Source organism: Cynocephalus volans, chromosome 10, assembly GCF_027409185.1.
Source record: "Cynocephalus volans isolate mCynVol1 chromosome 10, mCynVol1.pri, whole genome shotgun sequence".
Taxonomy (NCBI): Eukaryota; Metazoa; Chordata; class Mammalia; order Dermoptera; family Cynocephalidae; genus Cynocephalus; species Cynocephalus volans.
Window position 1 is genome coordinate 4745122 of NC_084469.1, and position 15051 is coordinate 4760172.

Genomic DNA, 15051 nt, shown 5'->3' on the forward strand with positions numbered 1-15051 from the left:
CCAGGCCCGACCCTGCTCAGCTTCCGAGATCAGACAAGATCAGGCGCATTCAGGCTGGTATGGCTGTAGACAAGAAGACCATTTTCTGAGATGCAGAAGATTGAGGGAGAAACAGATGAGGGACAAGGGAAAATCAAGGACTAATGTGCAGCAATTTGAGTACACGCTGTCTCCTGAAGCTTAGGCTATCATGAGAGCCTAACACTAGGCTCTGCCTGCTCCATACCTTAGTAGAACTGGCAAATATTGGTTATGCAAATAGTTCATCTGTCTGCAGTGGACAGACCTGGGTTAGGGTACCAGTTCTGCTTTCTCACTAACCCTGTAACTTGAACCTTAGGCTGGGACTCCATCTTCTATCTTACAGGGTTAGAATTAAGCCTGATCACATATTTATGCCACCCGGAACATGAAAGGACTACAACATCCACTCTTCCGAGCTCCAGGCACATTTTCAAAGTCACTCCAGAACAGCGAGGCTTTGCAGCACAGGGAGGCCGTCCCCACTCCTCGCGCTCATCCCTTCCCAAGCCTCAAAGAAACAGAATGAAGCACAGCAGGCAGGTTGATTCATAGACTTTATCTGCTTTTTCTCCACCCAGCAGTTTCTGCAATGACAACGGAGCCGGTACAACACACGGTTCACTCTGTTAAAGCTGCGAGGCATGGTGTGGGGACTGGGGGCTCCTGGGAGACAGCAGGGCAGGCATCAAGGCTAGGGCAGAGCAGCAGCCAAGACTGGGCCAGTGGGTCCCAGTGTTCTAGGAGGGAACTGGAGTGAAAAGGCTGCTGAGGGGGGTGGAGGAAGGGTGGGAAGTCAAGGGGCTGCAGGGAGAGGGGAGCGCATCAGCAGTTGCAGGGAGGGAGCAGGGAGCAGGAGGAGGGCCACTGTCACAGGAAGGGCTGGAAGGGGTGGGACACAGCTCCTGTGTATGTCCACAGACATTTTTTGCAGCAGGAACAAGATAGACCACTGTATAAAAGGGACTGTACAACATAACCTATGATACAATGTTTACATATGATACAAGGCTCTTTCCCTCTTTGAATTTTAAAAAATAAATTTACAATTCCAGAGCTTTGGGTAAAAAATATATACACCCTCAGAGCAAGAGCAGCAGCAGCTGCTGCCTCTTCAAAAGGGAAAGAGGTGGTGTCAGAAAGGAGGGTGAGGCTGCGCCAGGAAACCTCACCCAGTAGCTGCCAGGAGACCCTGCACCCCTTGGCCCTGCAGGCCCATGATGGGGGGGGGGGCGGACAGAGAGGTAACAGAGGCCTTGCCAGGGTTCAGTGTCACCTTTACAGTCTCCCCTCTCCCCCACTTTTTTCTTGAGCGGCTGCCCTCCCCAGGTACAGGGATTCACCCTACCCCAGCTCTAAGGAGAGGACAAAGGAGACGTCAAGACAGGGAAAGGGACAGAGACCATGTTGTTGGTGGTGTCAGACACAAGAGCCAGAAGAGGGCTGATGACTCCCTCCTTAGCTGTGAGATGCCCCAAAAAGCAGGAGTGTGGGCAGCAAGCACCCCTAACTCTTATTTATTTATTTTTTTTTAAAAGAGGACCAGTAAGGGGATCTTAACCCTTGGCTTGGTGTTGTCAGCACCACACTCAGCCAGGGAGCCAACTGGCCATCCCTATATAGGACCTGAGCCCATGGCCTTGGCGTTCTCAGCACCGCACTCACCCAAGTGAGCCACGGGCCAGCCCGACCCCTAACTCCTGATACAGCCGCACCCCATCCCACTGCAAGGCAGGAGGGTCCTATAGGCAGCTTAGGCCTGTGTTTCCCTGAGCATCATTTACCCTCTCATTGGAGCCCACACAGGGACGTTTGGGAGGCCTGAGTGGGGACCCACAAGGGCTGATGGTAACTGCTCCCACCTGCAGCTGCTCCCTGCCCTCAGGAGCAGCTTGGCCTGCAAGCCTGGGCACGCAAGGCAGCACGAGGAACTGAGCAGGGAGTGATGGGGGTGGGGAAAGCACCCTGCATCGTCCCAGGGCAGAGTAGACAAGGGTAGCACCAAACAGAATGAACACCACCCCCACAGCACACACAACACCCTCCCTCATTGACCAGATGCACTCCAGCTCCCTAAAAGGGGACACACGATGCACACGCACTCAGACACAGGGCAATATAATATTCCAGGGGGTACATCCGGGAGTCCCATCCTGACCAGGTAGAGGCTAGACAGGAGGAGAAGAAGGGTGACAATCCCTCCCACAATCCTGCTCTGCGAAATGAAGGGTGGCAGCTTTTCCTTCGTGCTTGGGAAGAGGAGGTTGCAAACTCCATCTGCAGAGCAGACCTCAATGGGAGCGGAGAGAGGAGGGAGCTCTCTGCCCCCTTTCCCGGCAAGGGCAGGAACCAGCAAAGTGTGATTTTGGCTTGAAGGAGCAAGGGGAAGAGGACTTCAGCAGGATGGACAGGCTTATAAGTCCCTTGGTAAGTCCACACAACTCTTTCCTGAGGGCCAGTAAGTTGCTCCAGGGGAAAGATGTCAGATGTGGGTTAGGACATGGTGCAAAGTGCTTGAGTGCCAGGTGCCCAAGGCCCCTGGTGGGCGCTGCCCAGAACCTCTCTTCTCACTGACTATTCGCCTCCAGCTTATAAGAGAGCTCAAAGAGGAGGTTCTGGTTGTCAATGACCTGGAACTGACGCACATAGGCCTTGGTCTGCAGGTGATGAGGGGACGCCTCCATGTCCAGGCCTGGGGTGTAAGGAGAGAGAGGCAGTCGGTTCCCAGCCTCCCTTCTCGCTCTACACACACACTGGGCAGAACACGAGGGTGAGGATGGGGATAGGGGTGGGGCAGGAAGGAACTGATAAGCATAAGGAAACATTACATTCGAGCAGGGAGCTCTACCTGTAATGCTCTCAGAACCCTGGGTACTCACAAAGGGGCCGGCTCCGGTATGTGCGGATTGTCCTCACTTTTTCAGCCACTGAATGCTGGGAGATGACAAGGAATGAGCCCAGAAAAGGGCACAGAAAGATGCTCCCCCTCATACGCTCCCCCTCCTCCATTCTCCAACTCTGTTGGTTTTACTCCCACCAGTCCCCAATTCTGGAGGGTCTCTGAAGGACCAAAAGGAAGGGGTGTAACAGGTGCCAGGTGAGGGGAGAGAGAGTTGCCCCTGAGCTGCCTGCCCACTTTGCCACCCATGGGTGAATTGCCACAGTGATGCCACCAGGGAGACGGTCAAGTCTGTTAGGCAAGCTGGGCACCATGGAGGAAGGTGGCTATTTCAGGGAGGTGACAGGAGAGGGGGAGGATGTGAGCCCCCCTCGTGGGCCTGGGGGTTGGCAGTGCCACTCACCAGCTTCTCAATGTTCACCAAACCATCTACAAGGGTCTTACTCCCCTCGTGCAGGAATGTCAGGTCTAGGGGATGGGGAAAGAATCAGATGTGAGGAACAGATAAGAGAGGGGGTCCTAAGGGCCACTGCACCCAAGGACCCTTCCCCTCCCCCAGAACCCACTCAGTCTGGGGGCTCCTCTCCAGGTGGGCACTCAGAGCTGAGTTGCGAGGGGATTGAGAATCAGAACTGGGGCTTGGGAGAAGGAGAATGTGGCTAGAGGAGCCACAACGTGGGAGCAATTCCCTCACCTTTGAGGATCAGAGGCACGAAGGGAATCACAGGGGGCTTCATTTTGGAGATGACTTCCCGGTAGCTTTTGTGGTTCCTGCAGGGGTCCTAGCATTCCGCAGAAGAGGGATCAAAGGACAGATAGGCCCAGTGCACCCCAAAGATGTCCCCCACTTTTTCCATCATCCCCCTGCCCTAGATACACCCAGATCAGATAGGGGTGGGTGTGTATGATGTCTGGCTGGGGGTGTGGCGGGGAGGGCCTTGACTGCTCTCCCATCTCTTTCAGGGAAAGCAGGGTAGCAGTCCTTCCACCCTTCCCCTCCCAGCATGGGGAGAAGGTGGTGGGTCCCAGACACTGAAAACTTTGAAAGGGAAGCTTGAGAGAGAGGGTTTATGAGAACAGAAGGTCTCTGGGGTGTAAGTCCAAGGGTAGATGAAAGAGCCAAACCCACTCACCGTCAGGTTCTCAAATTTGCGGAACAAGTTCTTGAATTTCCCTGGCAGCTTCTGCAGAGAGTTTGAAGGAAGGAGAAGGAATATCAGAGTGGAGCTCCTTGGGTTTCAGGGGAGCTTCTGATTAATCCTCGGTGTTAGAGGGGAAAGGGCCTGCGTGTCTTGCAGAGGGGCTGGGAAGCAGGTGGGTGGGGAAGTAGAGTCAGCCCTGGGCTAGGTCAGGCAGGGAGTTTGAAACAGCTCAGAAGAATTAAATATCCCGGGGAAAGCGAGACTTCTGCTTAGGCGTGCGCCACGCACGAAGGTGCCCCCGCGGCGTTCTGGCTGAAACTCGGCCCGACTCCCACAGCCAAATCTGCGACCTGGCCTACGGCTGCCTCCCCCCACTCCGGCTCAGACTTCGGGGTTTTTACTAATTCGCACAAATACAGGCTCCGTTAGGCAAGCTGTGTGCCCTGGGACTATAGCTGCCGGAAGAGGGCGCCTCCTTCCTGCTGGCACGAAGACTCCCCGTATACTAGCAGCATTCCCGGGAGCACGCCCAGACCCCCGAGGTGGGATGGCTGGGCCGGCCCTGGAGGGAGACGACGCGGAGGGAGGTCCCATCACCTCCCAGGTGAGCCGCAGGCGGCTGACGGCGGCGTTGTCCAGCCCCATGACCACGGCGTAGAGGGACAGCAGGTCCTGGTTCTGCTTGCAGCTGCGGGGGCGGGAGGCGGGGTCAGGGGGCGGCCAGGAGGCGGCGCCGCGGGCCGCCCAGCCTCCGCGCTCCCCCGGCCGCCGCCGGCCGCACTCACATGGCCGCGATCTTGATGAACTTCTTGAGCAGCTGCGCGCGCTTGCCCGGGGCCTCGCAGAGCAGCACCTCGGTGGCCACCCAGTGCGTGACCTCGCTGCAGCGCTGCAGCAGCAGCTCCAGGTTGGCCGTCTCCCGGCGGCCGCGCTCCCCGTGGAACACGTAGTCCACGAACTCCAACTGCACCCGCGGTGGCGGAGGGGCGGCCAGGGCGCCGGGGTGTGGGTGGAAAGGTGGCAGCGCAAGGCGACAAGGAGGGAAAGGCCGGAGGACGGGGGAGGAAGGTGTGGAAAATAGAAAAACAGAGATGGGGGAAAAGCAAACAGCCAACATTAATATTCCACCATCTACTGAGCACTACCAAGGTGCCAGGCACTTGCTAAAGGCTGACTTATCCTCAGGTCACCTTCTGGCAGACATTATTGTAGCTGCCTTATTTTATTTCTTTAATAGTGAATATTTAAAAAATACTAACCTTGGGTCAGATTCTGTATAAACAGCACTTGGACTCTGAAACCACTCTGCTATGGGGTCTCTCTCTTTGCCAGTTGTTCAGATGAGGGGACAAAGGCTCAGAGAGGTTATGGCTGTGCATTGCCTAAGGGCATGCTAAGGGCAGGTGAGCCTTCTAACCAGGACTGCTGCTACAAACGCTGTCTCCTATCAGCACATTTCTCCCTCCTGGCACCCAGCCCAGCCCCAGCCTCCGTCCCTACCTCGTGCACACACTGGAACAGCTCCCAGTGGAAGGCAGTAAGGTGGTTGGCAACGTCCTCGGGCTCCACTCGGTGGATCTCTGTGTCTCCAGGAGAGACCTGGATCTCCTCAGGGAGGGGCACCTGGTGGCAGGCAGGGGCATAGGGGCTGGACTCCTGGTAGCAGGATGAGGTACTGCTCCCAGCGCCCTCAGCCCCCACTTCCAGCCAAGGTCTTGTGAAGGAGTTCTTACCAGGGCCTCATAACTGTCCCGGGTACAGGCAAACAGGTGGCTGTTGATGCCCAGCGTGGTGAAAACACAGTCCTCAGTCGGCTGCAGCAGGACCTTCTCTGCAGGAGAACGAGCAGCTCAGCCTCAGCCCCAGCCACCTGCACCCTCACTCACCCCGGCCACTGTTGCCATCCTTTCCAGAAAATCCTGACCCACACTGACACATTCTAGACTAATGGGACTCATATTATCACCAGTTTAATTATTTATTATTTATTTTGGCAGCTGGCCAGTACAGGGATCCAAACCTTTGACCTTGGTGTTATCAGCACCATATCCTAACCAAGTGAACTAACCATCCAGACCTATGCCATATCTACCTGAAATTTGTCAAATGGTTTATTTTGTATTTATAGTCTGTTTACCCCCAATGTTCTTTCACAGCTCTGCATTCACTCTATCATCCCTGTGACACTAAAAAGGCAGGAAATTTTTCCCACCTAGAGGAAAATAAGGCTGTGGCTACATTGCTGGCTTTCTGCCTTCCCACAGGGATTGGAGGCCCACTCTGTATCTTTAGCCTGAAAAATGTAGCATCCTTAGATGCTCAGGGAGGTAAGGGACCAGAACACAATCGCCAGGTGAGCGCAAGGAAGCACCTGATTAGAAAAAAGTGTGGTCCTGGACCAGTGCTTCCCAAACTTCCATGTGCATAGGAGTCCCCTGGCGGTCTTGTTCAAATGCAGATTCTAATCCAGCAGGTCTGGGATGGGGTGTGAGGTGCTGCATTTTTAACAAGCTCCCAGATGATGCACACAAGGCTGGTCCCAGGACCACATTTTGAGTAGCAAGGACCTAAAATTCAGTCCTTATCCCTGCCCCAGGGCACTGAGCTAGTGAGTTCTCCTTTTCCACCTCTCCAGCCTAGCTCTTCCTGACCCTCACCTCCTGAGGAGGCCACAGCTACAAGGATGAGGGAATCCTCACGCCCTGCAGGCTCCTCTGAGTACTGCAGTTTCTCCGTCACAGAGCCCAGGATGTCCTGCACAGATGCTGAGAGGCGGCTGCGTATGGTCACATAAGAGTGATCAGGCATGTAGACCCGGCAGAAGACTGGACAGAGACAGGAAAGTGGCTTTTCAATGGAGGGCAGAGTGGCAGCACTGGCACAGTCCCCTCTAGGGTACCTGTGTTCCCCACCGAGGCTGGCCTCTGAAGAAGATGCTTGAGAGGAGCTGTTTCTACTACACAGGGGGACTCCACTGAAGGTGCCCAAAACCCCAAGAACCCACATGTTCCCCTGAGCTACTCAGGAATCCTTGCTCCTCCTCATGCCCACACTCACTCTCATCGGAGCCCCGGAAGGCCACCCGGGTCTGCAGACAGGAGTCTATCCGGCGGAAGTGGCGGAACAGTGGCTTCACCTGCTTGCTGGGCGGCTGGTTCTCCTCTGGAATCCTGGCATGGACACAGCCAGGCATCAGCAAGCCTTTCTGGGCATATGGAGCACCAGGCAGGCAACATCAAGCAGGGATATCAGAATTGGGTCAAGGATGTATCAGCACCAGTTTCAGAAGGTGGTTAAAGGTCAGAAGAAAGGACCATGACCAGCATGGGACAACTGTCCATATGACCCAAATCAAATGCTACCTCTTCCATGAATTCTTCTCTGACCCACCCCACCTACCAGGAAAGGTCATTTTCTTGCCTCAACTGCCATAGAACATTGGGATGATATTTGTTTGTGTTTATTTCTTATCTCTTCTATGAGATTGAGAGTTTATGAGGACTGGGATTGGTTCTTAACGAATTTTTTTTTCATCCTCCAGGGCCTAGCACATTGCTTGGCACATGATAGGTAGTTGATCATCAGATGTTTGCTGAATTTTGCCGACAAGAACTTCAGTCTGGGAGGGAGACAGATGTGCACATAGCTACTTCTAACACGAGGCAAGAGATGCTGGCAATGTAATGAAAGGAGAGCTATGTCAGTATGGGGGAGAGAGAAAGCTATTCCTAAAAGGAGGATCTGGGGAGTTTTCATTGAGAAGGTGGCATTTGACCCGGGCTTTAAAGGACAACAGGGAGAGAAGAGGGAGGAAGGAGGGCATTCTGGGTGGGACAATATAAGCAAGAGCAGGAACCTGGGACAGCGCAGGAGTTGAGAGAATGGTGGCATGTGTAGGGAGTGTTGTGGATGGAGGGGGATGTGGGAGATGAGATGGGAAGGATTAGCAGAAGGCAGAAAGGGACGGGTGCTGAATGCTGGGCTAGGATGTTTAACTTCGCCAGTGGGCAGCAAGGATGCTTTTGGAAAGAGGTAAGTTTATATAAGTTGAAACATCTCTCTTGTGTTGGTATAGAGAAGGGAGAGCACACAAGACCACAAGCCAAAGCCCAGGGTAGGAGGTTGTGGCAATAATCCAGGTGAGAGATAATGAGGCCTAAACAAGTTGTGGTGGTGGAGATGGAGTGGAGAGAAACCCAAAGGGCAGAAGGAAGGGATGGATGGATGGGTGGATGGATGGATGGATGGATGGATGGATGTGGTGTGGTTTCCTGGAGCTGGCTCACATTGGCTCGTGAGAGCAGATTAAGTTTGGGGGTATTTGGCCAACTGGTTTTTAAACACAGCCGTTAAAATACATATAAGGGCCGGCCCCGTGGCTCACTCAGGAGAGTGCGACGCTGGGAGCGGCGAGGCTGTGGGTTTGGATCCTATATAGGGATGGCTGGTGCGCTCATTGGCTGAGCGTGGTGCAGACCACACCATGCCGAGGGTTGCGATCCCCTTACCGGTCCAAAAAAAAAAAAAAAACATATAAATGGGCCAGCCCGTGGCTCACTCGGGAGAGTGTGGTGCTGATAACACCAAGGCCAAGGGTTCGGATCCCATATAGGGATGGCCAGTTACTCACTGGCTGAGTGTGGTGCTGACAACACCAAGTCAAGGGTTAAGATCCCCTTACGGTCATCTTTTAAAAAAAAAAAATACATGTAACTAAGTATATATGTAAATATACATGTTTTATGAATTGACAAATAAATTATTACAAAAAATGTAGTTTCCTAATGCTTTACTACATTTTTATTGTCTGTGCTCTTGAGGTTATTTACATCTATTGTATTTGTACGGTGGAAATGCCATATAATGGCCTGCTACTGCACATCTCTTCCCAACTCTACATTTGCTGACATCAGGTCGGTAGCTTGAAATCAGCCATGGTGAGAGAATTTACACTGTAGGAATCAGCAAACACTACAAATCAGGGCTCTTTCTCCTGAAGTGCTGGTTGTTAAATATTTACCAGTACATCACCAGACTGACAGACAAATGGATGGGAGAATGGACAGAAAGATGACTGGAGACAGTGCTTTGTGCTACCCTCTAGTAAAAGAAAGGGGCTGAAATAAAACCTCGTTGGAGCCAGAAGGCCAGAGGCAGCCCCTGTCATAGAGAAACTCGGGGACCTCTTTCCTTTCCCTTCTCCCAGCCCCTTCCCCCTCACTTTAGCTCCACTGTCTCCACAAGCTGGTGCAGCCTCAGTGTGTCCTCTCGAAGGTCCTGGTAAAGGGACTCATCCTTCATAATTAGCAGGTACAGATCCTGGGGAGAGGAGGACAGAGAAAGTGAGGGTAGGGGTCTCATTCCAAGGATCCCTCTCTGCAAGGGCTAGGGCAGGGTCTCCATGCTTTCAAGCATAGAAGAACCTTAGGAGCTAAGGCCCACTAGCACCTCTTCCTTCCAGGTACCCAGCTGGAGGAGTATGACTCCTTCGCGGGGCCCCCCTTCAGCCAACAGCCTGCTCACCCACCTTCTCTTCCCCCAGGCCCACCTTGATGATCTGGCCGGCGCCCTCTTCCTCCTGCAGCAGCCCCTGGTAGGTGTCCAAGAAATGGAGGAGCATGACCAGACAGGCCTGCTTCCGGCCCAGCCCCTCGGGGCCCTCCAAGGCCTCTGCCCGAACAAAGCTGACCCGTAAGTTAAGAAAAATCCCCAGGCGGGCAGATCTGAGGGAACTGGAAAGGCATTTGGGAAGCATGGGAGGCTAAATCACCCCCAATACTCTCTAGATTTGAGGCCAGGGGGAAGAGAGGTTCAGGGGTCCTAGAGCCAAGACCCCCTTCATGTCCCAGCCCAGATTTTTGCTCAGATAGGTAGGGATGGCACCCACTTGGCCACATCCAACTCCTGCCTGTTAGATTTTCACTTGAGGATACCCTGCCACCCATCCAGTCTCTGGCTAGCCCAGAGCCAGGAGCTCATGGCGGGGCTGATACCACAAACCTGACCATACTTCATTGTAAGGCCTGATGTTTCTAAGAGAGCCTGTGACATTCTACTCAGTGGCCTGACATTTACGATTAGGTCCTAAAATAACTCAGCGAGGGGCCCTATGGTTACATGAGACCCTTTGAATAGCCCAGTGGCTTGTCTCTAGCAGACCCTACTGAAGCACAGCCATGGCCTGATGTTTACACCAGACCCTGTAATAACTCACTGGGCAACCAGATGTTTAGAGCAATTCAGTGGGGAGAGAGGCACCCTTAATAGAATAATAACACCTTACATTTGTACAGGGCTCTGCAGTCTCCAAAGCACTCCCACATCTGCTATCAGATCGATCTTCACAACAGCCCTGTAGGTAGGCAGAGCAGGTGCTATTTATCTTTTTTTTTTTTTTTTAATAGAAGAGGAAACTGAGGCCCCAGGAGGTTGGATCACCTGCCCAAGGTCACACAGCTGGTGAGTAGAAAAGCTGGGACTAAAAGGTGTGTTTTCCAGGGGAGTGCTTAGGTTCTGTCATTACATGTGGGGTAGAAGGAGTGGCTCCCTCCTGATCTCCCCTTTTACAAACTCCACAAAAGGATATTACTGGTGTAGCTCCTGCAGAAATTTCTCCGTTGGGAGGAAGAGAGAATGGGTAAGGATGATGTCATCCAGCAGGATACCTGTAGAGATCAATGGGTGCCACAGATGTCAGGAGGACACTTCCAGAACCAGTCTAGAAGCCCTGCATCCCCCTCTCCTGCCTCCACGGGTGAGTGCTCTTCAGCCAGGCTGGAGCCTCAGCCACCTGCCCCATCATGCTCTGCACATGTGCGTACACACATGTGTGAAGGTTCTGGGCAGCCGCTGCGGGAGTGGGGTTGGCAGCTGCCAAGGCAGCTGGGGGTGGGAGGGATTTGATGGCCATGTGCACTTCCCTTCAGTGTATATGGGAAGTTGGTCAGATAACACACCAAGCTTGAGATCTGCCCGAAAAAAGAAGTAGCCCAGAGAAGGGTCTGTAGACAAAGAGAACTCCCAGACACAGAGGTTAGTGTCAGTGGGGTGTGTGTGTGTGTGTGTGTGTCCCTCCTCCTCTTCCCACTACCTACTTAATAGCTTTGAGTTCCAACTAGGCAGGTGGGAACTAGCCCCATTAAAAAAGGAGAGGGAGCAACTGCTGTCTCTTTGATCCTAGAGCCTTTAAATAGAAACCCTGTGTCCTCTGGGTGCCCAGAGATGGAAGGGTTAATGATGGAAGGTGGAGGGGAGTGGCTCCTCTCACCATCCCTTCCCCCTCCACACCCCCTTCTGAGCCTCGCTCAGCCAGTCAGCCAGGTACAAGGTCGCCCTGACTTGCAGCCAGCCCTGGGGTGGGGCAGGGCCGCCTGGCACACGCAGACAGGCAGGGCACAGGGAGGGAACCAGGTGTCCTCACCAGGACAGGTTAGGGCCAGGTCCCCAGGCGCTGCCCCAGGACAAAACCAAGGCTTCTGACGGCCCTTGGTTCCCCATCCTCTGGCCAGCCATTCTGGCTATAAAGGTGGAGGAGGAGAATCAACACAAGATCATCTACTTCAACTATTTCATTTCACAAATGAGAAACCGAGGTCCAGAGCTGGGAGGGACTTGCCTGGAGGTGGAATAAGAACCCTGACTCTTGAGTCTTTGTTTTTTCTTCCACATGCCTGTGGCAAGCAAAGTGTCAGGGCAGAACCTAGTGTTCAGATGGGGCTGCTTAGAAGTTTGAGAGCCTTTGGCTGGGGTTTAGAGTACCTTCTGTAAATTCTCTCCTCCCACACACCATGGGAGGAAACCAAGATGGCTTGAGAACATTGTTGAGATTGGAGAAGATCAGAGTGGTAGGTTAAGCTGATTCTTATTCACTCTTTGGGGTTTCCCAAACCAGTTACTCTGGGGAGCCAGCCTAACAGGCCGGATAATATGGGTGACAATCAATTCAGGAGTCTTACCACAGGGGAGACTGAGCAGAGTCTATGGCACCAGGCCCCTGTGGAAAGGGAATGATAGTTTTTCCCTTTTCCTCTCTGCCCAGATATCCTGCTGTGTTCTCAAAGTGAGTCAGAGAGTCCCCAGCACTGATCACCAGCTCCATGGATGGGAACCAGGAACTGGGATGCCTGACATCCTTCCTAGACTCTTTATCCCATAGGAGAGCTAAGCCAGAGCAAAGGAAAAGGAACATGGGGCAGAGTGGGGGAGATGCTGATATGGGGGCTATGGTTTGGCATCTGTCTCTTCCAAGGCAGGCTCTGGTCCAATGCACAGCCTCCCTAGGGAATGTGTCATAGAGACACAGGGTGTGTGGTGTAGGCGGGAAGTTATGGTTAGGAGAGCTGTGTGTGTCTGATATTTTTCTAATTAAATCCAAAAGGTGTCAGCTCCCCAGGGCAACTACACAGACTGAGCAAATGAGAGAACCCAGGTCTTGAGATAAATCGAGAGGAGTAGCGCCCCACTTCACACTCCAAGGTTGGGGCTCCCTGCAGAGGGCTGACAGTACAGTGTGAAACCACCATCTTTAGGGTCTCAGCAAGGGCACCCAAACTTCAGACCCTCTTGAGCTTAGGTCCTGGCTAGAGTTAGACCTAAAGACCCTTAGGTCTTCTACCTCAGCCACTAACCAGCAATTTGGGGCCTCTGTTTCCTCAAAGGCCCTTTAGTAGGGGTGCTGGTGGGGAGTGGCAAAATAGCATCATCATTTAGGGAATAAACCTCTCAGGGTGTGGTTATTATTTTTTAAAGAAGTCTGCCACCGGAAGGGTGGGAGCTGGAGAGGCTCGGACCCCCTGAGTGCTGCAGGGCCCTGATGCCTGCTCAGCCACTGCTCACCTCACAAACACCTTCAGAGTCTACCCTCAAGTGGAAGCTACGCCCCTCGACGCCCATCAAGCTACTAAGAGCAACGAATCACTTTGCCCCAGCCCAAAAGGCAGCGCAGGCCCTGTGCTTGTCTGGCTAGCCCTGAGCAGGCCGGCCCTGGGCTCTGGGGCTCCTGTGACATTTTTCAAGGCTTGGTGCCTCTGGAGAACAGCACGAGCTGCGCTGGGCAGCTTCCATCTTAGTGTGTTAGGCCCTAATTCGGGGCCACAGAACGAGGTAATGAACATCAGCGACCCACGTGAGTCTGTGGCTAGAATGTCTTAGGGTGACATAGGAGATAAAGAGGCCCAGATTCTTCTCCAGCCGAGGGTGAGGCTGCTACAGGGAGGAAGGTGGGCACTGCCGCTTCCCTTCTGCTGGAGTGTCTGTGCCTCATCAGGCTAAGCCCCCACCCCACCTCAGCGGACGGCTCAGCTCCACCTACAGGCTCCAGCACAGGGCCACCCCCACTCTGCAAGGGCAAGGAGAGGGACCAGGGGCAACCCCCTGCTCCGGGATGGATGAGCCGCAGACTCCTTACCTGAGGCGACGCTGTCCCTAGTGGCCCCTCCGGCCAGCCGCTCCAGAACGCGGTTCAGAAGATGCTCCGGCCGCTCGGGGGCGCCCAGGGGGGCCCAGGGCGGCGAAGTCAAGGGCTCGCCCGGGGACAGCTCGTCTGAGGAGTACGAGGAAGGAGAGCGCAGGGGCCCCCCTCCCCCGAGCGGCCCGGGCCCTGGCACCTCCTCTAGCTGCAGCCAGCAGGGCCCCCCGCTGCCCGGCTCCTCCGCGACCCCTGCCGGCTCTCCGCCTTCTTCCTCAGGGGGCGGCTCCAGCCCCGGCTCGGCAGGGGGCTCCCGGAGGAAAGCTGGCAGCAGCAGGCGAGACACGCTCTGACGCCGCTGCAGCGGCCGCGGTCCCCCGGCTGGACCGCCGCCCCCGCCAGGTCCCCCTCCCCCGCCTGGCCCTCCGTAGCTCCCCGGACCCCCGCCCGGACCTCCCGCCACCGTTCGTCCCGCCAGCTGCGACGTCTGCTTCTTCAAAAATTTCTCCAGCGGCTTCATGCCCCCCCCACCCCCTCTCCTAGGGGCCGCCGGGGGACCCAGGTGTCCCAGGCGCGGGCGGGGGGGGCGGGGACACGATGCTCAGAGCGGAGGCGCAGAGCTGAGGGCCGTGCCAGGCTCCGGACTGGGGGCCAGAGGTGGCAGAGGCTCGCTGGCCGGAGTCCAGTGGCCAGTGGCCCGGGGAGGTGCCACAGGGAAGGAGTGCCCACTCTCAGTAGCCCCCCATGCCGGCTGCAGCCGGCACGCGGCCCGAAGCGTGGGCAGGCTGCCCGGCCGGTGCCCGGCTCTGCGCTCCTGGGCCGGGCTGCGGCGGCAGAGGCAGCGGGCGGAGCGCAAAGCTGAGAGGACGCGGCGGTGGCGGCGGCGGCGGCGGTGGCAGCGGCGGCTGCGCTCCTGGCCCGAGGGAAGGTGGCAGAACTGAGACCGCGCCCCCTCTTCCAATCCCCGCCCAGTCCCCGCCTCTGCCCTTCCTGGACCCGCCCCTGGGGCCGCGCGAGGCTCGAAATAGGGCGCTGGGGCTGACCGGTGGGAAATGGTAAGGAGTTTGGGTTCAGAGCATATGCAGGTGTAAAGAGCTAAGGTGAGGGGGTGATTTATCAATGGAAAAGGATCTCTGGATCTCGAGGGATTGCTGGGTCTCTTAGCATCGTTTCAAAGAGCCAGGGCAGATCTGTGGCTTACACATCTTGACTCACCTACCTGTAGCCAGCGAAAGCTACAAATATTGCTGACCCCCGAGTGTGCACCTTTGACATACTCACAGAAATATGTGGACTTTGCCTTCCTTCTAAGAGAAGGGCTGGAAAGGCCTCTTGGGTGGATTGGCATTGGCAGTGGGGGCGGTGCCCATCTGCCCTCTCTGGTAGGGCACAAGAGGTGGTGCAGGCCTGGCCTGTAAGGCAGGTACTGGCAGGCAGGTAGGAGACAGGCAGGGAGCAGCAGGTTGTGGCAGGTCTAGTTGGAGTAAAGAGAAGAGATAGTAGGCGGGGGGGAGGAGACCAGGAGCATGAGGACACCTGAGCCCAGCTGGCAGCAGAAGGAAGCAGGGCCATGGAAATGGGTG

The 15051-nt window shown here is 55.1% G+C and overlaps 1 protein-coding gene across 1 annotated transcript; it reads right to left on the minus strand.

Annotated features, from left to right (window-relative positions):
• Nucleotides 1-1943: 1943 nt before the first annotated feature.
• Nucleotides 1944-13988, minus strand: RAPGEFL1 (Rap guanine nucleotide exchange factor like 1). The gene is given in 15 exon segments (XM_063111399.1): nucleotides 1944-2713; nucleotides 2901-2955; nucleotides 3324-3388; nucleotides 3615-3702; nucleotides 4054-4104; nucleotides 4660-4750; nucleotides 4848-5026; nucleotides 5563-5685; nucleotides 5796-5893; nucleotides 6720-6887; nucleotides 7120-7232; nucleotides 9284-9381; nucleotides 9611-9746; nucleotides 10634-10727; nucleotides 13469-13988. Coding segments are annotated over 15 exon segments (2004 nt in total). The 3' UTR covers nucleotides 1944-2588.
• Between the last annotated feature and the right edge of the window lie 1063 nt (nucleotides 13989-15051).